Below are 19,504 nucleotides of genomic sequence, written 5' to 3' on the forward strand. Positions count from 1 at the left end.
AAGTTTTTAATTTTCTTCTTCTTGTTCTTTGCTGTCAGACAGTGATCTTCACATCAGTACACCGAAGGAAATAATTTAAACATAATTAACTTGAGCTAACGCTGAAACTCCTGGGAGCAGCGTGGTGTTAACTGTTCAGAGATTTTTAACTTGCTTTTTATCAGGGATATGATAACACTGTTTGAATTAAGACTTCTTAATTAAATGCGACCTGGGTAGCGCTGTATTCTTAATTAAACATGACCTAGGTGACTGTACAGTTATTAACACCATGTTCACTTGCACTGTGGTTCTGATATACTCTTAGAGATGGGACTCTTTCACTGGAGGCCAACGCAGCAACTTATATTTAAATGCTGTGCAACTTTTCTGTTGTTTGAACTTGTTTATTTTTTTAATGCATTATAAATCAAACATATCAATAGTGACTTTTATTATGGATCTAATAACTAGTAGAAGTTTTTATTCTTAAGTACTTTTTTTCAGACATATTGTAAAGATCACACTTTTTTTGCGTTCAATTTAAAGACCAATGCCAATGGAAAAATCCCTGCAGTGAGACTTCTGAGAGACAAGGTAGAGACGTGTGCTTGCCAGACCTTTGCAGAAACCTCTTTAGAAAACACTGCTTTTCCTCCTGTAACACCTATAGAAGGAAGAATTTAGTCCCAGGAAGGAAAGGAGCAAATCTGGGCCACACACCTGGCATTTCTCTGCTATGCTGGTCAAGATTCAGCCTGGACTTTGAAGCAACTCCATGGTGGGATATAAGGTCCACGGAGTCTGTTGGCAGAAAAATGCCAGACTATTAGGTGTTGAACCAACCAGTGCCTTCTGAGGAAGTCACCTAATGCTATGTCCAAGAGATCAGTGTGCTGCACCTCGAGTACTGTGTCCAATTTTGGACCCCTCGCTGCAAGAAAAACATTGAGGCCCTGTAGTGGGTTCAAAGAAGGGCGACAAAGCTGGTGAGGGGTCTGGAGCACAGGCCTTATGAGGAGCGACTGAAGGAGCTGGGATTGTTCAGTCTGGAGAAGAGGAGGCTCAGTGGAGACCTTACTGCTCTCTATAACTACCTGAAGGGAGGCTGTAGTGAGTTGGGGGTCAGCCTCTTCTCTTGTGTAACTAGTGATAGGACTAGAGGGAATGGCTTCAAGCTGCGCCAGGGGAGATTTAGGCTGGATGTTAGGAAATACTACTTCTCTGAAAGAGTGGTCAGGCACTGGAATGGCTGCTCAGGGAGGTGGTGGAGTCACCGGCCCTGGAAGTGTTCAAGGAACGTTTGGATTTTGTGTTGAGGGACATGGTTTAGTGAGAACTATTGGTGATAGGTGGATGGTTGGACTGGATGATCTTGTAGGTCTTTTCCAACCTTGGTGCTTCTGTGATTCTGTGGTTCATTTAAAGACCAAAAAAGGAAACGTGAGGGACAGATGATATGTTGCCAGAATTAGCCGTTGCCACACCAAGTATGCATCAGTCACAGGACTTGCTTCAGTTCAACAACCTGAAATGCAAGTTCCCTATTCCAGGCTTGCGTGCTTTTAATGATAGTGTGTTAATGTCTCCTTCAGCTTTGGGCATGACCTTTCTGAGCTGGCTGCTTCTGTTTCTCACCTGTTCATTGAGCCCCAAACCAGCTGTTTGTGAATTTTAGGAGGGGGTGCAAGGGATAGAGCAGATGGAAGATTTTCTGTATTGATATGACCCGGAATGAATGCAGTTGAGCAAACTGGCCAACTGAGATCTGCACTATTTTGTACTGCTCACGTTTACCAGTTGTTGTGCCTGGTTCAAGGAACAAGCCTACAACCCTGCCATGATGAAGCTGGCCAGCCTACTTTAACCTAATCAGACACGCCCATCTAGACAAGCACTCCCTCTCCAAAAACCTCATGCTCCTCTCTGCACCAAGTCCTCACTGCAATCCTTCCCTGTGCAATCTACCTCAACAAATCCCCTTTGCTGCCTTTGAAGTGCAATATTTCTTGCTCCAAATCAGTTCTTCTGTGTGAAAGATCCCCAGACTGGAGTGGTAAGGCAGCAGCAACCCCCAGCCTATGTCACCTGCTGCAGATTGCCCCCCAGGTGTGGTGCATTAGATCCTGCTGTTGCCATGCATTTTGGCAGGCTGCTCTGAAAACACCTGGGGGTTACCAGCTGAGGTCAAAGAGGTGAAATGGGCTGCGGGAAGGCAGTTCTGACAGTAAGTTAAAGCCTAAGTGGGTTGGGCATTTACCCATCAGGATGATGAGGAGAGGGTGCTGAGGTGCTGCCGAGGCTGAATGGGGAGTTTAGGTGTGCAGAGGGCCGTGTTGGCACCATCCTGAAAACTATGAGAAAGCCCTGCTCTGAGGCTGCTTTACAAATGGCTGCTGGTGGCCATAGCCATCTGGGAACCAATTGAAAATTGCAGATGGTGGAAATATGGCATGTGAGAACACTGTCAATTGCTCAGTCAACCTTTAGGAACAAAGATACTACACTTCTACAGTTAGAGATCCTCCTTGGGTGTCTTGGGAAGGAGTTTGTTATCAGTGCACACCAGAGCTAAGCTCTTTAAAAAAAAAAACAACTGCTATTTCTGGATGGGGAGGTTGAGTCATCTTCCATTGTTAGGGAAATTTGGTCACAGGTTTGTGCACCAGAGAAAAGGGAGTGGCATGGTATTGGCAGGTCACATAGTCCAGTTCTGTACATCAGGTACAACGATACCATAAAGTATGATTTTGACACAGGATTCTCACCTTGAATTTATATTTTGTTTTACTACTGGAAAATGAGCCATGACTGTTAATTAAGGACTGTTTCTAGTTTAGAGTTGCACTGTTTATAAATGTTCAGATCCTCCACGTTTAATCTAGTATTGCCATTCTACCACAGGTTTGGTCCTTGCTATGAGTTATGATGTTCATGATGTGCTGCTATGTTTTAGCCCTGGTGTTAGTTTAAATGTCTTTCGGTTTTCCTTTGTGCTGGTTCTTTTAACAGAACCTGGAGCAAGGGACATCCTTATGAGAATCTTATACTTCAACCTGTAATCAGGTATATTTGAGAAGGAGCTGTGATGCCCAGGTAACAAGCCAAGAGCTGCTGCTTTCCTCCAGCAGATGGAGATGGTCATTGTTACATATTTGAAGTAGCATTCATGTACAGATGCAGTGTTGTTGACAGATAATTATCAGTCAGCATAAATGAATAAGAAGTTAATTGGTACAAGGAGAGCACAGTGCAAATTGTTATTAAATTTGTTCCCTAGCTTTGCAATGGAGGTTGTATGGGTATGCTGAGTGACAATTGTAGGCTGCTAGCTACGTTGCTCTGGAAAGTGATTTGGGGTCACAGTGAAATCACGCTGAATTGTTGAAGTTGGGCCCAGAAGATAACACACACAGCCATTCAAAAAGCACCAAGAAACTTCTGGTTACAGGTGGCACGAATGGTGTTTTGTTATGCTTGAGACAGTGCAAACATACTCTGGCTGTAACTTACGTCTATGACAATTTCACATTTCTAGACACTCATTGGATGCTGTCCATACTTTAACTTTTATTTTTCCACTTTTCTTAATATGCAAATTCCTTAAGAGTATTCCAGGAAAGATGTGGATGCTGTACCTTTGATATACCTTCTGACAAGCCTTGGATGCTTCCCCCTTGCCTCTCACATGGATTCCTCACAGTCACCTAGCAATTTACAGTATAAAACTATCACCATCTACTTCTCTGATAGCCAAAGGCCTAGATAATATGAATACTTTGGCCTATTCACCCAAAGTGCTCTCTTTTTTTTTCCTACTTGGAGACTGAGGGTTTGTAGAAAATAATTTTCTATTTGAAAGGAAGTGCTCCTTCAGTAGTGCAACTTGAAGGGAGATTGACAACATAGCTTGCGGTTAACAAGGTTGCCACAGGCACTGACAAGATTTGTCATTGTTTCTGAAAACTATCCTTATATGACATGGCTAATAATATTAGAAAAGCTTCAAGTTATGTCATTTGTTCATGGGCAGGGGACTGTCAAAGAAATTACAACTTCTCCACAGGAAGCCATGCATGCGTCTAAAAGCTCCAGACTTGCACGGTGTATCCACAAGCAATTCTGGTGATGTCGAAGAGGAAGCAACTCCAAGTTCTTACAGTACAACATCAGTAATAGAAGGATTGAGTTCCACAATAACTTAGTTTTATAAGATCAAATGTATATAGCACGACAGTAAACTAAGGCTAGGAATTAAGTGGAAGAAGGATCTTAGCATGTAAACCACATGCTTTTGGAACAGCTTTTAGTAGTGACCTAACCTTCTCATAATTCTTCAAGTTACTCTTTAAAAAAAAAAAAAATATATATATATATATATATATTTATGAAGAATTTAAATAATTAAGCTGCCCCAAATGGTAGACAGGGGTGTGTACATGCCTGGCCAGTGGTTTTCAGTCATGGTCTGCAGTTATGCATAACAAAATCTGTGATGGCAAAATATCTGTTTGCTTGTACCTATAGCTCCCGCAAAGAGAAGGTGAGTTAGGTCACTGAGTTGTGCGCTGATTGATCAGGTGCGATAGATGTAGTGGGAGAGTACATATTATGGCAGGTGTTGTAAGAAAGGCCCTTTAGTTATAGCTTCAGAAACACCTTTTCTTAGGTCGTAAACATGTTCCTTTTCCTGAATGCTATGCAGAAGTGCACAAGAAATGGTTTGGAAGAGTTTGGTGTGCTATAGGTTACTCCGTGAACTTGAAGGCATTCCAGGAGTAGAGCATCTTCCTGGGAAATAGAGGGCGATGTGGGAGCTTTTTTGGGAGGAGTGTGTGACAGGCCTGAGGTTTTGTAACTGCTGTGTTCCAAAAATGGCGCTTTTTATAAATAAATAACATACCCTGTTTCACATGGTTTTTTTCCAGTGGGAACCTGCCCTGCCGTCCTTGGGATTTTCCTATCTCTACTCAAGGGAGAAACAAATGTAAGTTCACAGAAAGAGCATCTTTATTTCTGCTATGTCTAGAATTGAGAAGTATATATATATTTTTTTAATTATTTGATCAGTTACTTCAGTCTCCCTAAGCAGCCGTCATGGCTTTCTGTGAAAGCCTGTGAAAATAAAAATATCGCAGACAAAAATAACATTCCCTCGTTCTAAGTGTGGAGTGTCTCAGTGCATATTTGGCACATCCTCTGAGGCTGTATCAACAAGAAGCAGAAACAAGCTGCTGTAAAGAGCGAATCATACAGAGAAATAGCACTTGGTATCTTGTTCTGTATCTGCCAGGACTTCTGACATGAACCATAGAATTGTTAAGGTTGGAAGAGATCACTAAGATCATCTAGCCCAACCACCAGCCCATCCCCACCATGAACCACAAACTATGTCCCTTAGTGCTGCACCTGCTCTTTTCTGAGATATATTCCAAGGGCTCAGAAGTTACAACAGTTTCTCTTCTGAGCAGACTGCCACACAGCACACCTTTCAGGCTGTGTGCTTTGGTATATGGTGTATGGCTTCACAAGAGCCTTCTGTAAGCTGTGCGGAGCAGTGACACCTTTAGCCAACACAAAGGCAGCCTGAACTCTGGGACGGAACCAGCAGCATTTAGATGGCTGCAAGTGATGCACACCACCACGACAAACATTTCCTTCCCTGAGGCACCAGATGGCAGCATTTTTCCTCTCTCAAAGCGTGATCTCCTCCTCAGATTCACTTTCTGGGACCACCGTGTAGGGCTGTGTGGCTGTGGAGGCCACAAAGGCTTCAGCTGAACTGGACCTTCTCGGTCATCGCCTGCTTTGTGGGAACCCTTCAGTCACACAGCCCTAATCTCTACTTTTTCCCCTCACTCTCATGTCCTTGCTCATAAATGCAGTGCTGCTTTACCATTGCTTTTTTGTTACAGAAAAAAAAAAACAAATCATCCATGTCAGCTGCAGCAAGCTCTGTTCCCAAGTCACTCACCTTTGGCCTGCCGCACTATGGGACAAATGTGTTTGCATGAGTTGTACAACTTACAGCAGAAGAAAGGAATGGGTGATGGGTTGGCCCCGGGGGCTGAGGAGAAGCAGCTCTGCTTTCCTTTTTTTTTTTTTTTTTTTTGTCTGTATTACTCTGTGGGGCTGTGGTTAGTTTTCTGTCACTGCTTTACAGATGCTATGAGCTCACCAGTGGACAATTTGTGGGTTCTTAAACTTCTGATGAGCAGCCAGAAGTTGTTTTTCTGAAGAACATGTGACAAAGGATTTTCTAATTTTTCAGCTTTCAGCCAAGCTCAGTGGGCGTGCCATAGGACAGGGAAGTGGTGGTGGATCCTTCTCTACTCCACCCTTCTTACTTAATACCAAAAAAATATCTATAAACAGGCAAGAGGGAGGGAAGAGCATTCCTCAAAGTGAGCCATAAGAATCCTGTACAATGATAATGCTAAAGTGAGACTTTTGGAAAATAGTGCTGTTTTTTTTTTGTTAAAAAATATTCTAATAAAAAAAACCAAAACCCTCAATGTTTTTTCACTTTCTCATGCCAATTTTTTTCCAGTTTTGGATTTGTCTGCCCATTGGTTTCAGCTAATTCATGCAAACAAGACGGACTCAGCTTTACTGCCCAAGATAGGCAAAATATGCACAATAGAAATATACTGGAAATTCACCCAAAAGCTGAGTACAATTTCATCACTTCAAGTCAGTTGTACAGCTATCATCTTCCTTTTAAATAAAGAAGAAAAATATTTTTAAAATATATCTCCACAACTTATAATGATCAATGTGATTCCTTATGTGTACTTGCTGTGGGGGAAAAAAAAAAAAAAAAAAAAATTGTCTAATTATAGCTCTGTAGTTACTAACTAGCACCTTTTCTGAGAAACAGTTGCCTGTGTGCCTGTGATAAGCTTTGCAAGAAGAGAGATGCTGAGATGGTTTAAAAAAAAAAAAGAGAAAGCATCTGATATCTATCAGTATGGATTATTACAGCTTGCCATTATTTATTTTGGAACGGTGACAACTGACCAAAACATAGGGACTATGAATAGGAATGCAAGGAATGATTAAATGCACAAAAGAGAGGAAAAAAAAATAAAGCAATATAATTTGGCACGCAGCAAATGTTAGATCTTGTGTACAGCTGTCTGTGCAATTCCCACTCTCTCTTGAAGGATTTCTGTGATTTCCCACTAAGGTATCTCTTCTGATAGAGACTTAGAAACAGCTCCATCTCTGTAAGCTTTGGTTCTTAGTACAGCTGGTAAGATAGATGTGTTAATCCTTTACATATGAAAGATGCAAGTATCCTCCTACACATACATTACAGAGAGAAGTTTTGTTTGTTTTATGATGGGTAACTGCTATGTACTGTTCGCTGTCTCTATCTTGCATAGTAAGTGAAGTTACTATTGAAACAAGCTGATTAAATCTGAGATCCCTCTTGCTGCAGTCCAGAATGAAAATATACTCAAGGGGAGACAAATTCTGCCTGGTAGTATGTAGAGCTTTTTGACTTCTCAACTATCATGGCATACTGATGAAGGAGAAGGTACTCTTAAAAAATATAAAAAAATCTGGTTTGCAGGGAAACATGCATATACAATTTCTATGGAATGAGGTGTGTGAGATGTAGTTCTTGGTGGTTTTGTAGCGCCAACAGCCACTCTACCAACTTTCATCTTGGCCTTCCCTCAAGGGGGGAGAATGGGTTCAGCCTTGTACAGACATAGGGATGCTTTTCCTTGTGTGTATCCATTATTCCATGATGTATACGATATATGGGGAGTATTGTCAAAAGGAAGACGCTGCAAACAAATCCGTAGTGTCATATTCTGATCCTCCTCATTTTCTTTTCAGTAGCATTTCTCATATGGCCTCAGCCAAGCCTATTTCTCACAGAAAGCAGTGACTGTTATTGCTGTTTGCATACAACGTGGGATGAGGAGGCTGGGAAGAATGGTTGTGCAGAGAGAAACTGGTTGGGGAAGAGGTTAAAAACCCCCAAAAGTGGGTGAAAGTAGGCAAAAAGTAGACAAGACATTATACATATGACATAAAGTCTCCTTTTTTGCAGGTACAGAATGCTGGGTGTTAAAGAGCTGGTACTGATTGTACTACAGTTGTTGTACGAGGGCTGTAACTGGTATACCATGCATAATTTCTCTCGTGGTTCTTATTGTTCATTGGTTATCCTGCACAGAAACAATACAGGCACTGTAACGGACCCATGGGCTGCATTCCAACACAAATCATTAGCTCAGGCTCCCCCCACATCAGGCTGCCCAGGGCCCCATCCAACCTAACCTTGAGCGCCTCCAGGGATGGATGGGACATCCACAGCTTCTCTGAGCAGCCTGTGCCAACACCTTACTGCCCTCAGGAGCTGAATTAGATTTGGGCTCATCTCAGACATCCACAAGTCCTAAACAGAAATCTCCTCTACATAAACAAGAATGGGGTGAAAAGTTGTGCAGCAGTGATTGCAAATCATAGATTCGTAGCATCAGTAAGGTTGGAACAGAGCTCTGAGATCGTCTAGTCCAGCTGCTGACCTATGATATTATTAAAATATTAGATAGACCTGCATTTCTTATATTAATGTCCAGCATTGGAAGATGGGGTAAATGGCATGGACTCCCTTTGTCCTCAGGTGCCCAGCTTCGCTTAATAAGATGTGATACCAAAGGCAAGAGGCAATTTTATTGTGATCATTTGCCCATGAAACACACAGGCCCTTCGTGCTCTGCATGTTAGTTCTCGTTGCATTTACCCCTGCAGCCATTCTCCAAACTGCTCAGTTCCTTCAGTGAGGGCTTTGGAAAGAGATTCTGCAAATGAAAAAGCAAACTGCTGGAAGGCAAACTGTTCTTAACAGCTGATGTCTTGAAGGAAATGAGTTTGCACTTGATGGAAGAAGGCAGAAGGGCTAATGGACACAAGTATGGATGTACCTTTGTACCCTTCCCATGAAGTACGGGTGGGCGAAGGTTGCCCCATGGTGGCAGTGACCCTGTACTTGCTGTGTTTAGCTGATGTTTACATGGGTAATGCGTCTTCGCTGGCACAAAGGAGTCCTTTAGCTGCAGGGAATGTATTAGGAAACCATCTCTGCATTCCAGCATCAGAACCGTGTGGATGACAGCACAAATAATGGAATCATTAAGGCTGGAAAAGACCTCTGAGATCACCAAATCCAACTCCAACCCATCCCCACCATGCCCGCTGACATCGCTCGGTGCCACATCCCCACGGTTTGCGAGCACCTCCAGGGGCAGTGACTGCACCACCAACCTGGGCAGCCTGTGCCAATGCCTCACCACTGTATCAAAGAAATGTTTCCGGATACGCGACCTGAACCTCCCCTGCCGCAGCTCGATGCCATTCCCTGATGTGCCGCCGTCCCTTTTGCGCACCACAGCAGGGACGCTCGGTGGGCTTCCACTCAGCAGCGGGAGAGCCTCAGGCCCCACGAGGATCCCTTCCGGCCGTCCCGTGCCGGCAGCGCTCCGTTCTCCTGGGCGCGGCGCGTTGAGCGGCGGTGGGTGCCTGGCGGGGGATCTTTGTCCGAGGGAAAGGAGGCACAGCAGAACCTTCCGCGGGACTCCGAGGGAAAGCCGAACTACTAAAACCCAACGTAACCGTAAATAATTTTTATTCATTTTTTTAAATAAACCACCACGGACGGAGCAGAGGCGAGCGCGCAGCCCCTGAGGGCTCGCTCCCTCCTCCCGCCATTCCCCACCCGCTCTCCTCAGGTGGCCGCGCCGGGCCGCGGGAGCCAGCCGGGAGGAGGAGGAGCGGAGGGAGGAGGCAGCCGGGCGGGGAGGGGGCACTCGGCGCCGCGGAGGAGGAGGAGGAGGACTAAGATGGCCACCAGCCGCCAAGGGGAGCGGCCCCGCTCCCCCCGCCCCGCCTCGCGCGGCCCCCCCGGTCCGGCCCGGCCTTGATGGGGCCGGAACGACCCCGCGGCCAGGACGCTGCAGCGGCGGCGGCGCCTCCCGCCGGAGCCCTCCCGGGCCTCAGCGGGGGAGCCGCCCTCCCGGCCCGGCCCGCGCCGCCCCGCCGCGGCCACCCGCTCGCCTGACCGCCGCGCCCGCGGAGCGAAGAGAAGCGGAGAGCGGAGAGGGGCCGCCCGCCGCCCTCTCCCCCGCCCCGGCGGGCCGGGCCGGCCGCAGCGGCCCCGCGAGAGCTCGCCGCCTACCCGGTGAGTGCCCACCGCCCTCGGCCGGGCCCCGCCGCTTTGTCGCTCCGCCGCAGGCCCTGCCGTGCTGCGGGGGTGCCGCGCGGGCTTGGAGGGGGGGCGGCCCGGCAGGTGCCTTCGGCGGCCCGTTACGGCCGTCGCCGTCTCTATTTTGTATGGATTTCCTTCTCGCCGCGCGGGCCCCGCCGGAGCCCGGCCTGGCGGAGCCCTGAGGGAGCCCGGCGGCCTTTGTTGTTCCCGGGGAGGCGAGGGCCGGGCCGGGCGGCCTTCCCGCAGGCACCTGCCGTGGGGGGCGGCCGGCTTCCGTCGTCGTCGTCGCCGTCTTCTTCACGGGGCAGTTTATTGATTTCGCCCGTGGTCTCCGACCCGGCCGCGGTGCTCACCTTGAGGGATGAGGGCCGTGGCTCCCAGCTGGGGCTGGAGATGTCGGTGTAGAGAGAGATGGAGGCAGGCGGTGGTGCAGAAGGGTAAACGTGCTTATTTTCGGCTGGGGTTTCACAAATGGCCTACCTGGTTTTTCGTGTGTTTAACGAGAGTAACTCCCAGAAGGATTCCTCCGTGGACCAGTGAGCCCTGGGCTTATTTTTCTGGTTGGGTTTTGGTTAGTTGGTGCCATAGGTCTGTGTATACTGGAGCATTACATTTCACCGTGGAATATGGTAGGTTTCCTGTTAAGAAAGGTAGATGTTGCATGTTGCGTTAGTAGGCACAGTTAGCTGGTGCATTAGCTCAGCCTGAGCCGTGTGGCTGCTCTGTGCCCATGTGTGCCTTGGGTACAGGTGTGACACCTCCCCGGGGACCATTCCACACAGAGGTGGCCTCAGAAGGCTTCTGTCGTGTTGGGTTTCAGCATCACAGACTTCCCTAAACGTGGGCTGGTTCTGCGGGGAGCTGTTCTGATGGCATCATGACACGTTTTCGTGCATCTGTGGCATGTTTTGGTGCCAAGGCAGGTGTAACTCAAGCAATGGCACAATGGGATTGGCTGTGTGCACAGTGTGCGTGAGCTGGTATTTATGTGGTATTTCATGTGTCCTACAGCGTGTCAATACATTTGTAGTGTTCACAGGCATGGAGTGTGAGTTGGTCAATCATGATGAGACACGCGCCTCCTTCCCTATGTTGTTAGGCTATAGACAGGCATGTTTATAAAGCAAAATACTTTGTACAGGTCCCAGCTTTGATACTAGAAACATGAAGCCCTGTTAATATTGCATCTGCACAGTGATCCTGGTAAGGAAGTGTTGCCAGTCCAGCTTCAGGTACGAGTTTGGGTCACAAATGGTATTTCTGTGCTGTTTGCTATGGATCTGTGTAGTTCAGCTGGAGCCAGCTCTGCAATACTGAATGCTGGGGACAGCAAAATATTTTGAGTAGAAGAATGCCTGAAATATCTGTGGTGCTAGAATAGACTCTCAGTGAGTGGTGTTCTTCAGTTTGGTATGTATTTGCTGGGAAATGGACCTGTTTGTTTTTCCAATTTGCCCAACAGTTTTAGGCTGCTGAGCTTGGAGTACGAGTGTTGTACGGCTGGGGTTATACTGCAGTTCTTAGTGAGCTGATTGTCTATTCAATTCAGAGTGAAGCAAGTTAGGCACAGTGCTGCTGTGATATTTAATAGCTTCAGCACCCATTTAGAAATGCATTGCAGCATTTCTATGTGAGTTAGTCCTTCTGGTACATTGTTTCCTCATTTGCAGTTCTGTGTCCTGAGATCAGCCACCTCATAGTGTTGTGTTGTATCACTGCAAGGGCAAACTTGCCTTCAGAACAGTAATTGGAGCTAAGTAAAAAGAAAACTATTTCTTGTTATTTTCAATCTGGAAATAACAGCTGTAATTCAGAAACCTGCGTTGTTTTTTCTTGTTACCTGGATCAGCTGAGAAGGTACCTCAGCAGTCTCCCTACTGCTAGCAGTAGAGTATGTATGTGGCACCAAGTCTTTGGGATGTGCAGACATTTGTTGCTGTTAGAAGACTTCAGCAATGTACTTCACACCTGCAAGCCTTACTTCATCTATTTCACAGTTTTATTCCAGTGCTCAGTTGGATTTCTTAGCTTATGGAAGACTTCTGGGCTGAGTACTGTGTGGAGATCGTGGAGAGTGTGGATGGATGTTGGTTTCCTGTTGGAAATACTCAAGGCTGTCATGAGATTGTTTAGAAACTGCAGAGTTTGAGCACAGTGTTTTGCCTCCCAAATGCTGCTGTCAGATGTTTTGTACTGTTGGGTCATGGGGGTTCACCTCAGTTTCTGAAAGTCTGCTGAGCAGAACTATGCTAAGGAAAGCACATGGTTGTCCCTCATTGTTAAAGTGCTGCAGGGCAAATCTGCAGATGCCGACTGGCCATTCTGTTCGTGTTTGTAAGGGATTTGAAGTTCCTATTGCAAAATACTGGAAATATTGGCTCAGCAGTGGCCTCTGACTCGCAGGACTTCCTGCTCTAAGGAAGTCTTATATCATCTGTCCAAAACAAACAGATTTTGGGGGAGGAGGAACTGGACTATGGTACGTTTTAATGTGAAAAACCACATATTTGCTTCTAATTTATCCCCCCAGTGCTCCTCATCTTTCTGATAGAATTGTGGAAGTCTCCTTTTGCAAAATCCTACTGTAATAAAATCTGCATTTTGAAATGATAAGTTGAATGTCATTGGGCCATAATACATGTATGCATATGGGGAAATAAAACAGTTGATTTTTGCATGGTTTTGTATTGAAGCTTTTAGTTCACTGTGGTTTTCTTTTGTTGTTGTTGCTGTTTTTGTTGTTGGTAGGTGCAATTGAAATGTCCAGCTCATGACAAATACTTGTGGTGGTACTTTCTTTGAATTGCTGGCAATGCTGATTTATTTTCAGAAAATACTTGCTTTGTTTTGTAGGCAGCCTTAAGGAACTGCAACAGGATGTCTCTTTAACTCAGAAAAAAAAATTTGTTTTCAAGTTTTCATCTTGGGATAAGCAGTCTCACTCATGTATCTGCTGTTGTCTTCTGCTGGAGGCTTCATCTCCTGATGCCGGACCTCTCGCACCTTGCCCCGGCTTGGTGGCAGGGTGTAGTTCTGAGGCTCCTATGCACACTGGGGTTGGCTGGCTGTCCCGCAGGCAGTGCTGCTGCCTTCTCTGTTCCTGTCTCCCTCTCACATTTTCTCATTTCTCTTCTGCACAGGAATGCGTGATTGATGTGACTCCTAAAATGATGCCGGTGTTTTGGGAGTCTTGAATAATGGCAGGGGACTCTTTTGTCTTGTATATGGATATATGTTTTTTCACCTTTCTCATTGAGCAAAATTGAGGCTGTGGCAGTAGGACTGACCGTATTGAAACTGGGAGAAATATTGCTTGCCATTCAGGTGGAATTAGATTGTTCCAGTGAGAACCAGACACCACCCCGTAGGTTCTATTTCATTTAAGAGAAAATGGTGTTGGTTGCTTTGTTCTTCCTGGTGTTTTGTCAGCGTCCTGTATGGGATTCAGCCTATCTGTAGCACCTAACTGCTAGTGCCCTTGTATCGCAAAATGGTAACAGATTTGCAGAATTGGCTGTAGCATGTCTAACAAGTATCTTCCAAAATGTCTGAAGGAACAGAGCACTGTTGTGCTAGGGAAGAGTGAGCTACATAAAGTGGACAGCAAGGTCATACTGAGCGGTATGAAAGCAAAAATGGCTTTACATTTTTTGGGTGGCCATTAAGGAATATAAGAGAGAGATGGTGTGGATGCATCTCAATTATAACAATGAGATGTGCACTAAGAGAATGTTTAATCTTCTTAGACTTCTGCAAACACTGTTATTATTTACATGTGATGCATTGTGTTACAATGCATTTATTACAAGGAAGGAGCGTTGAGCAGGTTGGCCAACTCGCTGTGTAGGCCGTAGTAAATTTGAGAAGAAGTCAAAGAAGTGGATTTTCCAGATATTCTTACTTCATCTCTTTCTCGTGTACTCTAGAGGAATTGCATATTACTCTGAAGTATGTAAGGGTTAAACTCAGACTTTTTCAGGCTGGGTGGGTATATGGCAGTTACACACCTATCTTAGCAAAGTCAGATGCTTTATAGCTTGGTTTTGCCCCCTATATCTCCCCGACACATTATTCTAATATCTTGGTAGCTGGTGAAAGAAGTTATTCCCTTTCTTGAACCATCCGTTTCCTTCCTAATGGCCATGCGTGTGTGTCTGAGGCTCTGTGGTGAGCTGTTTCAGAGTATGGGGTGAATGTCAGTGCTTACCTCAAAGGAGCAAATTAGCAAATACGTAAGCATAGAACGTAGAGCACTGCCAGTAACCAGGAGTTCCATACTGTCTAGCAGTGAAATACAGCCTTGTGTTTTCCTTTGGTGTTCTCTGGGGTCTCCTGCTTTTGAAACAGTGTGACTGCAGTCAGAAGATGGATGGGAGCTCTTGAGCAGAGTGTACTCCTGGCTTTGGCTTCCAGTGCTGGATTTTATAGGGGTATCATGGTGCATTAGGCATTACAGAGCACAGCTTGGTTCTTAGTCCTGAGTAGCTCGACCCGCACTGTCTTACTGTTACTTCAGTATCACTCTGCCAGTAGTTGAAAGCAATGTGACTTGTTCTTTGTGAAGTAGCAGCTGATGGTTTCTTCAGCGAGCGGACTGAGCTTGGGTGCTGTTTTGAGAATTAGATGTCTTTTGCTGCCCCCAGCTCCGACTGAGAACCAAAACATAAGCTCAGTTACATTAGCAAGGAAGGGAGTGCGTGCACCTTGGGCTTTCTCAAGTTTGATTTTGGCTATGTGGTACTGTAAGCATATCCCTTACTTGTAGAATTTGATATTGTGGGAATAGAGGGAGACATTGCAGGGCTAAGAAAATCCCTGGGGTGCCCAGAAAGCATGTGGTATTTAAAAAGAAAAAAAATGCATATCAGGAGACTGCTTGTGCTTTTCAGTGAAAAAGATGACAAAATATCACCTTTGCTTGAGAATAGAACTGTTAAATGAGAGATTTCTAGTGCTCGGATGATGGAAAATCCCAGAAGGAAGAGGGATACCTGGCAGAGGATAGAGGTAGCCAAGAAGATGAATCAGATGGAAGTGTACTTGTTGTGATCAGTGGCAGTCCCTGTCTGAGGTGCATCAGACTGCTGTTGTGAGGCTGGAGTGGTTTGCAGTAGGTGTGTTGCTGGTGGGCGCTCCGTTGATCTTTGGCTCCATGTCATGGAGGCCTCTGTGGCAATGGGAATGTATGCTGTGCCTGGACCCAGCGTGCAGAGAACTGGGAGGACAGGTGTTGTGTGGAATTACTGTGTTGTGCTCAGAAATTATCTGCCTCCCCCCACTGTGTCTGTTTTAATGCCAGAAGCTTTTGAAGCTTTGTGGAGTGGCAGAGGACGAGCTTTAGTGGTCTGATCCAGAAACAGGAAAGAACGCTTTCATTGCAGGCTGACAATAATATAACAGCTGTCTGCTGCTCTTGTGCCAAGCCTCACCTCCATACCATTCAGAATGCCATTTGTGGTCCTCGACCTCCTCTCTGCAATTGCTCTCTTACCCAAGATCGACTACCTACTAATGGCATTTTATGGAGGTCCTTGTATCTTCTCTTGAGAGCCAGGGCTGAGATGGAGGCCTGGCTTTCTATTTGCATGAGTGCTCGCAGAACAGAATGTACCGCATGGAAGAATGACAGACAAAGCAAATGGAGTGTGTTTCTGTGTTTCTTAATGTAGAACTTGGACGTTCTTGGGGTTGCTAGTCTAAGAGTTCTAATGTCAGCATGCTGACCCTTAGTTGTAGTGGTTTGAAAGCTATTGCATAAATTTATTTTACAGGTGTGGAATAAATTAATCTCCTTTTTGGCTTCTGAGCCTTGAGCATGCAGTTTGTGTTTGGTAAAAACATGCAAACTGCGTTTTCAACTGAGAGTTGAAACAGATTTGAAATATTCATGTGGCAAAATGCTAAGAGTTGGGTGTCACAACTATAAAGAGATTGAGAAGGATATGATCAGAGCTGGCAGTAGCCTTGTTATTGCTGATTTCCTCTCTGACAAAGTAAATTCATTGTATTTGTGAGTTTCGTTAGGTTTGCAGAAGAACAGAAGCACCTTTGAACAGCCAGAAGTAAGCAGTCCTTATAAGCAGGATATGAAATAGGCATAGGAATAGGGTAGGTACTGCATCACCATTGAGACACTGATGCTTGAGTCTGGGGCCATGCAGCAGTGAGGTACAACAGAAACCTAACAACGAAATCTCCATGGATACAATTGAGAAGGATACCCATTTCCTTGTAAATTAGGATTGCAAAAGTTTCACTGTTCTGAGCATTTAGGATAAGTAGTTAGGATAGTGAGGAAAGTTGAATTCAGATTTTGAGTGGGGTTCTGAAGTAATGAGGGAGTTCTTCCTTGAGCTTCCCAGTATGCTGGAGTTGGAAGGTGCAGCCGCACCTCTGGCTGACCATAGCAGTTTTTGGAGACAGAAGTACTTCGCTTTGATTCTTGCTGGGAACGTGACCATAGATCCAGCAGTGTTGGAAAAATGAGGGAAAAAAATGGATTTCTTGCTGCCTGCTGGATGTTCTTTGCAGTTTCTCTGGTGATAGTTGGCATAGCCCCATTACCAGTTATATATGTAAAGCTATCATTACATATGTAAAGCTATAATCTGGTTTTATTTCAGTAAAACACATACATATGTGCTTCAGTTGCACACACAGATCTGAACAATTTATGTTTATTTTAATAAAGGGAAGCAGAGGAAGTGTTTATTTACAAATCGTGTCCTCGGAAGAATGTTTTCCACCAAACTATGTGTGTCTTTAAATATGTATATATATTTTTAAATGGGATGTGGAATGCATTCTTTCCATATAGTTGCTGTTTCTCTAAAACACAGAACGTAGCAAGGTGAGACCTGAGCTTCCTTTGGCACAGGCAGAATATGTTTGGAAGACAGACTTCCACCGTCCTTCCTGCTCACGCTCTTTGACATCATTGTTTAGAAAAGATGAGGAGTGGGGCTGTTCTCACAGCCTGTTTGTAGAGGCTGTCTGCAAAAGCTTTAACTGGAAAGATATGAGGAGCACAACATGCAAGATGAAGCTTATCTCAATTGCTTTAAAGAATGAAGTGATAATATTGTTAGAAGCTGTTGCTCTTGAGCAGAGTTTGGTTCAGGCCTGTGCTGTAGCATTATGCTGAGGATTGTGGTGGAGAAGCAGAGACCTTGATGAGCTGTGCTCGCTTTGCCTCTGGTAGTGGTCCTTCTCTGATCTCTGCTTTGGGGTGGGAAGGTGGGGGAAGTTCCTACACCTCAGGCACTTCAGAGTCATCGTCCACTGGAATACATTTTGGTTTTGGTTCACTTCCCAGTAGCTCCACGGTAACGATAATGAAGACAGTGAGATGCTTTGTTATGTGATGGATGATGGAAATAGTGGATATTGTAACGCAGCTGTGTGTCACAGTGGGGCCAGTACCTGATCCAAAGCTCTCCTTTGTGTGTTGGGAATCAGCGGCTCTGGGCTGCCTCTGTGCCTTCCCAGCAGGGACTAATAGAAGCTCCCTGAAAGTCAGCACATTTGAAGAGCTCCTGCCTTTGTCTAGGGGATGGTCGGTTGCTTTTGTGAACTTAAGCAAATTAGCTATAAACAGTATATGTCCTCTGACCCTTTGACTTTGCTTGTGGCGTGTGTTCGAGGGGATGAGCCCGTAGTTAATGAGTAAGGGGCGAAGAGGAAAGGAGCTCTGTTGGAAATACTGCAACTTGACTGGAAGTTGGGTATTAACTTGAAAAATAGAACCAAGAACGTTGGCTTTGCAAGGTATTCAGTAATGTCTGGATTTTAAAAAGTCTCTCAATAATCCGGGTTTGTAGAAGAACTGTAATGCTCAGGATTTATGGATAGTTTTGGTAGTTCAGAAGGGACAATAAAAAGCATGGTATGTGCACAGTGATGTTTTCATGTTAATGTATGGAAATACTTCAGCAATTTCTGTAGACAAATAGCTTTGTGCACATGAATGGAAAATAGAGGCTAGATAAAGACCTTAATTCTTTCTGTTATTTTCTCAATACTGCAAGTATTGCTATCATTTACATATGCTGGACAAAAGGGATTTGTCTGCAGATACCTTGAAGAACCTTCTAAAAGCGTTTTGCCAAGAGTTCTTGTCCTTTTTTCCTTTCGCTCTTGTGTTAGTGGCTATTTACATGGCTGTGGCCGGTTTGCCAGTTAACAAGTAAAATCCGGCAATAAAAAGTAAAGCTAGCAAAATAAATCTCTTTCCTCTCCCCTTTCCCTCCCCCCAGTTTCTTTGGTAATGACAATGAAGTATTTTTGTAGGAGCTGAGCAGAAAAGCAGTCTGGCAAACACGTTGTAGACTTTATTCTTTTGAAGTCCGTCAGTTGGCTATTGCACCGAGTGCTGGGTTAAAAAGTAAGTGTACTGTTCCCCTCCAACTCTCTCATCAGCTGTTAGAATAAAGCTTACACGCACTGAACTGTGTCCAGAGAGAAGAATGGCATTCGCTTGCTTTAGTGCTCAGAAGTACTCGTTTCCAGGCTTTGTGCATTGAGAAAATAATACGGTGTTGGCTACCAGCGCTCTGACGGCGGCCACCAGCGAGAGGTTTGAAGGGTGGAGGAAGAAGAGCTTTTGTGGCCCATGCATGCAATCACTTGTCCGTAGGGAAGGCTGCTGCCTAAGCAACCCGTCTCCCCAGCGCGTGAGGATTTATAGTCGTGTTTTTAAAGCTGTTGATCGGAGGTATGGCAGTGTTTGTTGCATCCACTGGAAGAATAATGCTTTTCCTTAATTATGGCAAACTCTGCAAGAGTGGCAGTGAGTTTTCCTACATATGTTTCTTCTGATTTATCTTTCTTAATTTCCATTTACACTGTCTCACTCTGCTATTTATGAACTGACAGTCAGAAACAAGATACATCTGTATGTGATTTTGTGCACTGCCTTAATGCCGTTTCTTTCTTCTTCAGGGATATCCTGCCTGTCTCCTCTTCCCTTCCTTTTCTTATTTCTGTGCTTAAGTATTTTGACATCAGTGAGCTTCTCACTCTCTTCTATCCTGCTTAATAATGAGTGTTGCTGTGATGGGATTCCAAGAACATAACTGTATTTTGAACAGGGCTGGGAAGAAGATGGCTACAACTGCACCGTGGGCTGGAGGCTTGTGCTGAAAATGCAATGCCATCTCCAAACGTGTTCCTCTTGGTAGTTTACTCTTACTTTCTGCTATTTGTTGTGCAAGGTCTCAGTCTGTATCTTCAAGTGTTTGGTGTACATCTTGAAGAATAAGTAGCTCGGTGTAAGTTACAGCCTTTTCAATAAAAGGTGTG

The 19,504-nt window shown here is 45.0% G+C and overlaps 3 protein-coding genes across 17 annotated transcripts in view; 2 read left to right on the forward strand and 1 right to left on the reverse strand.

Moving 5' to 3' along the window:
• CDS1 (CDP-diacylglycerol synthase 1) overlaps positions 1-4,966 on the forward strand; it is a 287,455-nt gene extending 282,489 nt beyond the window's left edge. For all 6 annotated transcript variants that reach the window (XM_090139027.1, XM_090139029.1, XM_090139028.1 and 3 more), the window contains one exon: positions 4,908-4,966. The gene's annotated coding sequence lies outside the window, so the exon portion shown is untranslated. The remainder of the gene's footprint in view (positions 1-4,907) is intronic.
• Positions 4,967-7,333: 2,367 nt separating this feature from the next.
• On the reverse strand, positions 7,334-9,632 carry LOC149918144 (uncharacterized). Its single transcript, XM_090140054.1, has 2 exons — positions 8,925-9,632; positions 7,334-8,801 (listed from the first exon to the last, which is right to left on the reverse strand). Exons 1-2 carry the CDS (start codon positions 9,630-9,632, stop codon positions 8,724-8,726), a joined length of 786 nt encoding a protein of 261 aa, XP_089996180.1. The 3' UTR covers positions 7,334-8,723.
• Positions 9,480-19,504, forward strand: part of WDFY3 (WD repeat and FYVE domain containing 3) — a 141,099-nt gene continuing 131,074 nt past the window's right edge. For 7 of the 10 annotated variants that reach the window (XM_090139032.1, XM_090139039.1, XM_090139037.1 and 4 more), the window contains exon 1: positions 10,029-10,177. The gene's annotated coding sequence lies outside the window, so the exon portion shown is untranslated. Of the gene's footprint in view, positions 9,614-10,028; positions 10,178-10,504; positions 10,642-19,504 lie in introns of those variants that run through there. The other 3 variants (XM_090139035.1, XM_090139033.1, XM_090139036.1) reach the window with 3 other exon arrangements.

This window comes from Phasianus colchicus, chromosome 4 (genome assembly GCF_987193195.1).
Source record: "Phasianus colchicus chromosome 4, bPhaCol1.hap1.1, whole genome shotgun sequence".
Classification (NCBI taxonomy): Eukaryota; Metazoa; Chordata; class Aves; order Galliformes; family Phasianidae; genus Phasianus; species Phasianus colchicus.

Bases quoted from the DNA above. Each gene is read 5' to 3' on its own strand.
- LOC149918144 (XM_090140054.1), bottom strand. From the start codon at position 9,632: ATGAATAAAAATTATTTACGGTTACGTTGGGTTTTAGTAGTTCGGCTT. The intron at 8,802-8,924 runs GTACATCCATAC...TTTCATTTGCAG, and splicing joins TTCATGGGAAGGGTACAAAG to AATCTCTTTCCAAAGCCCTC.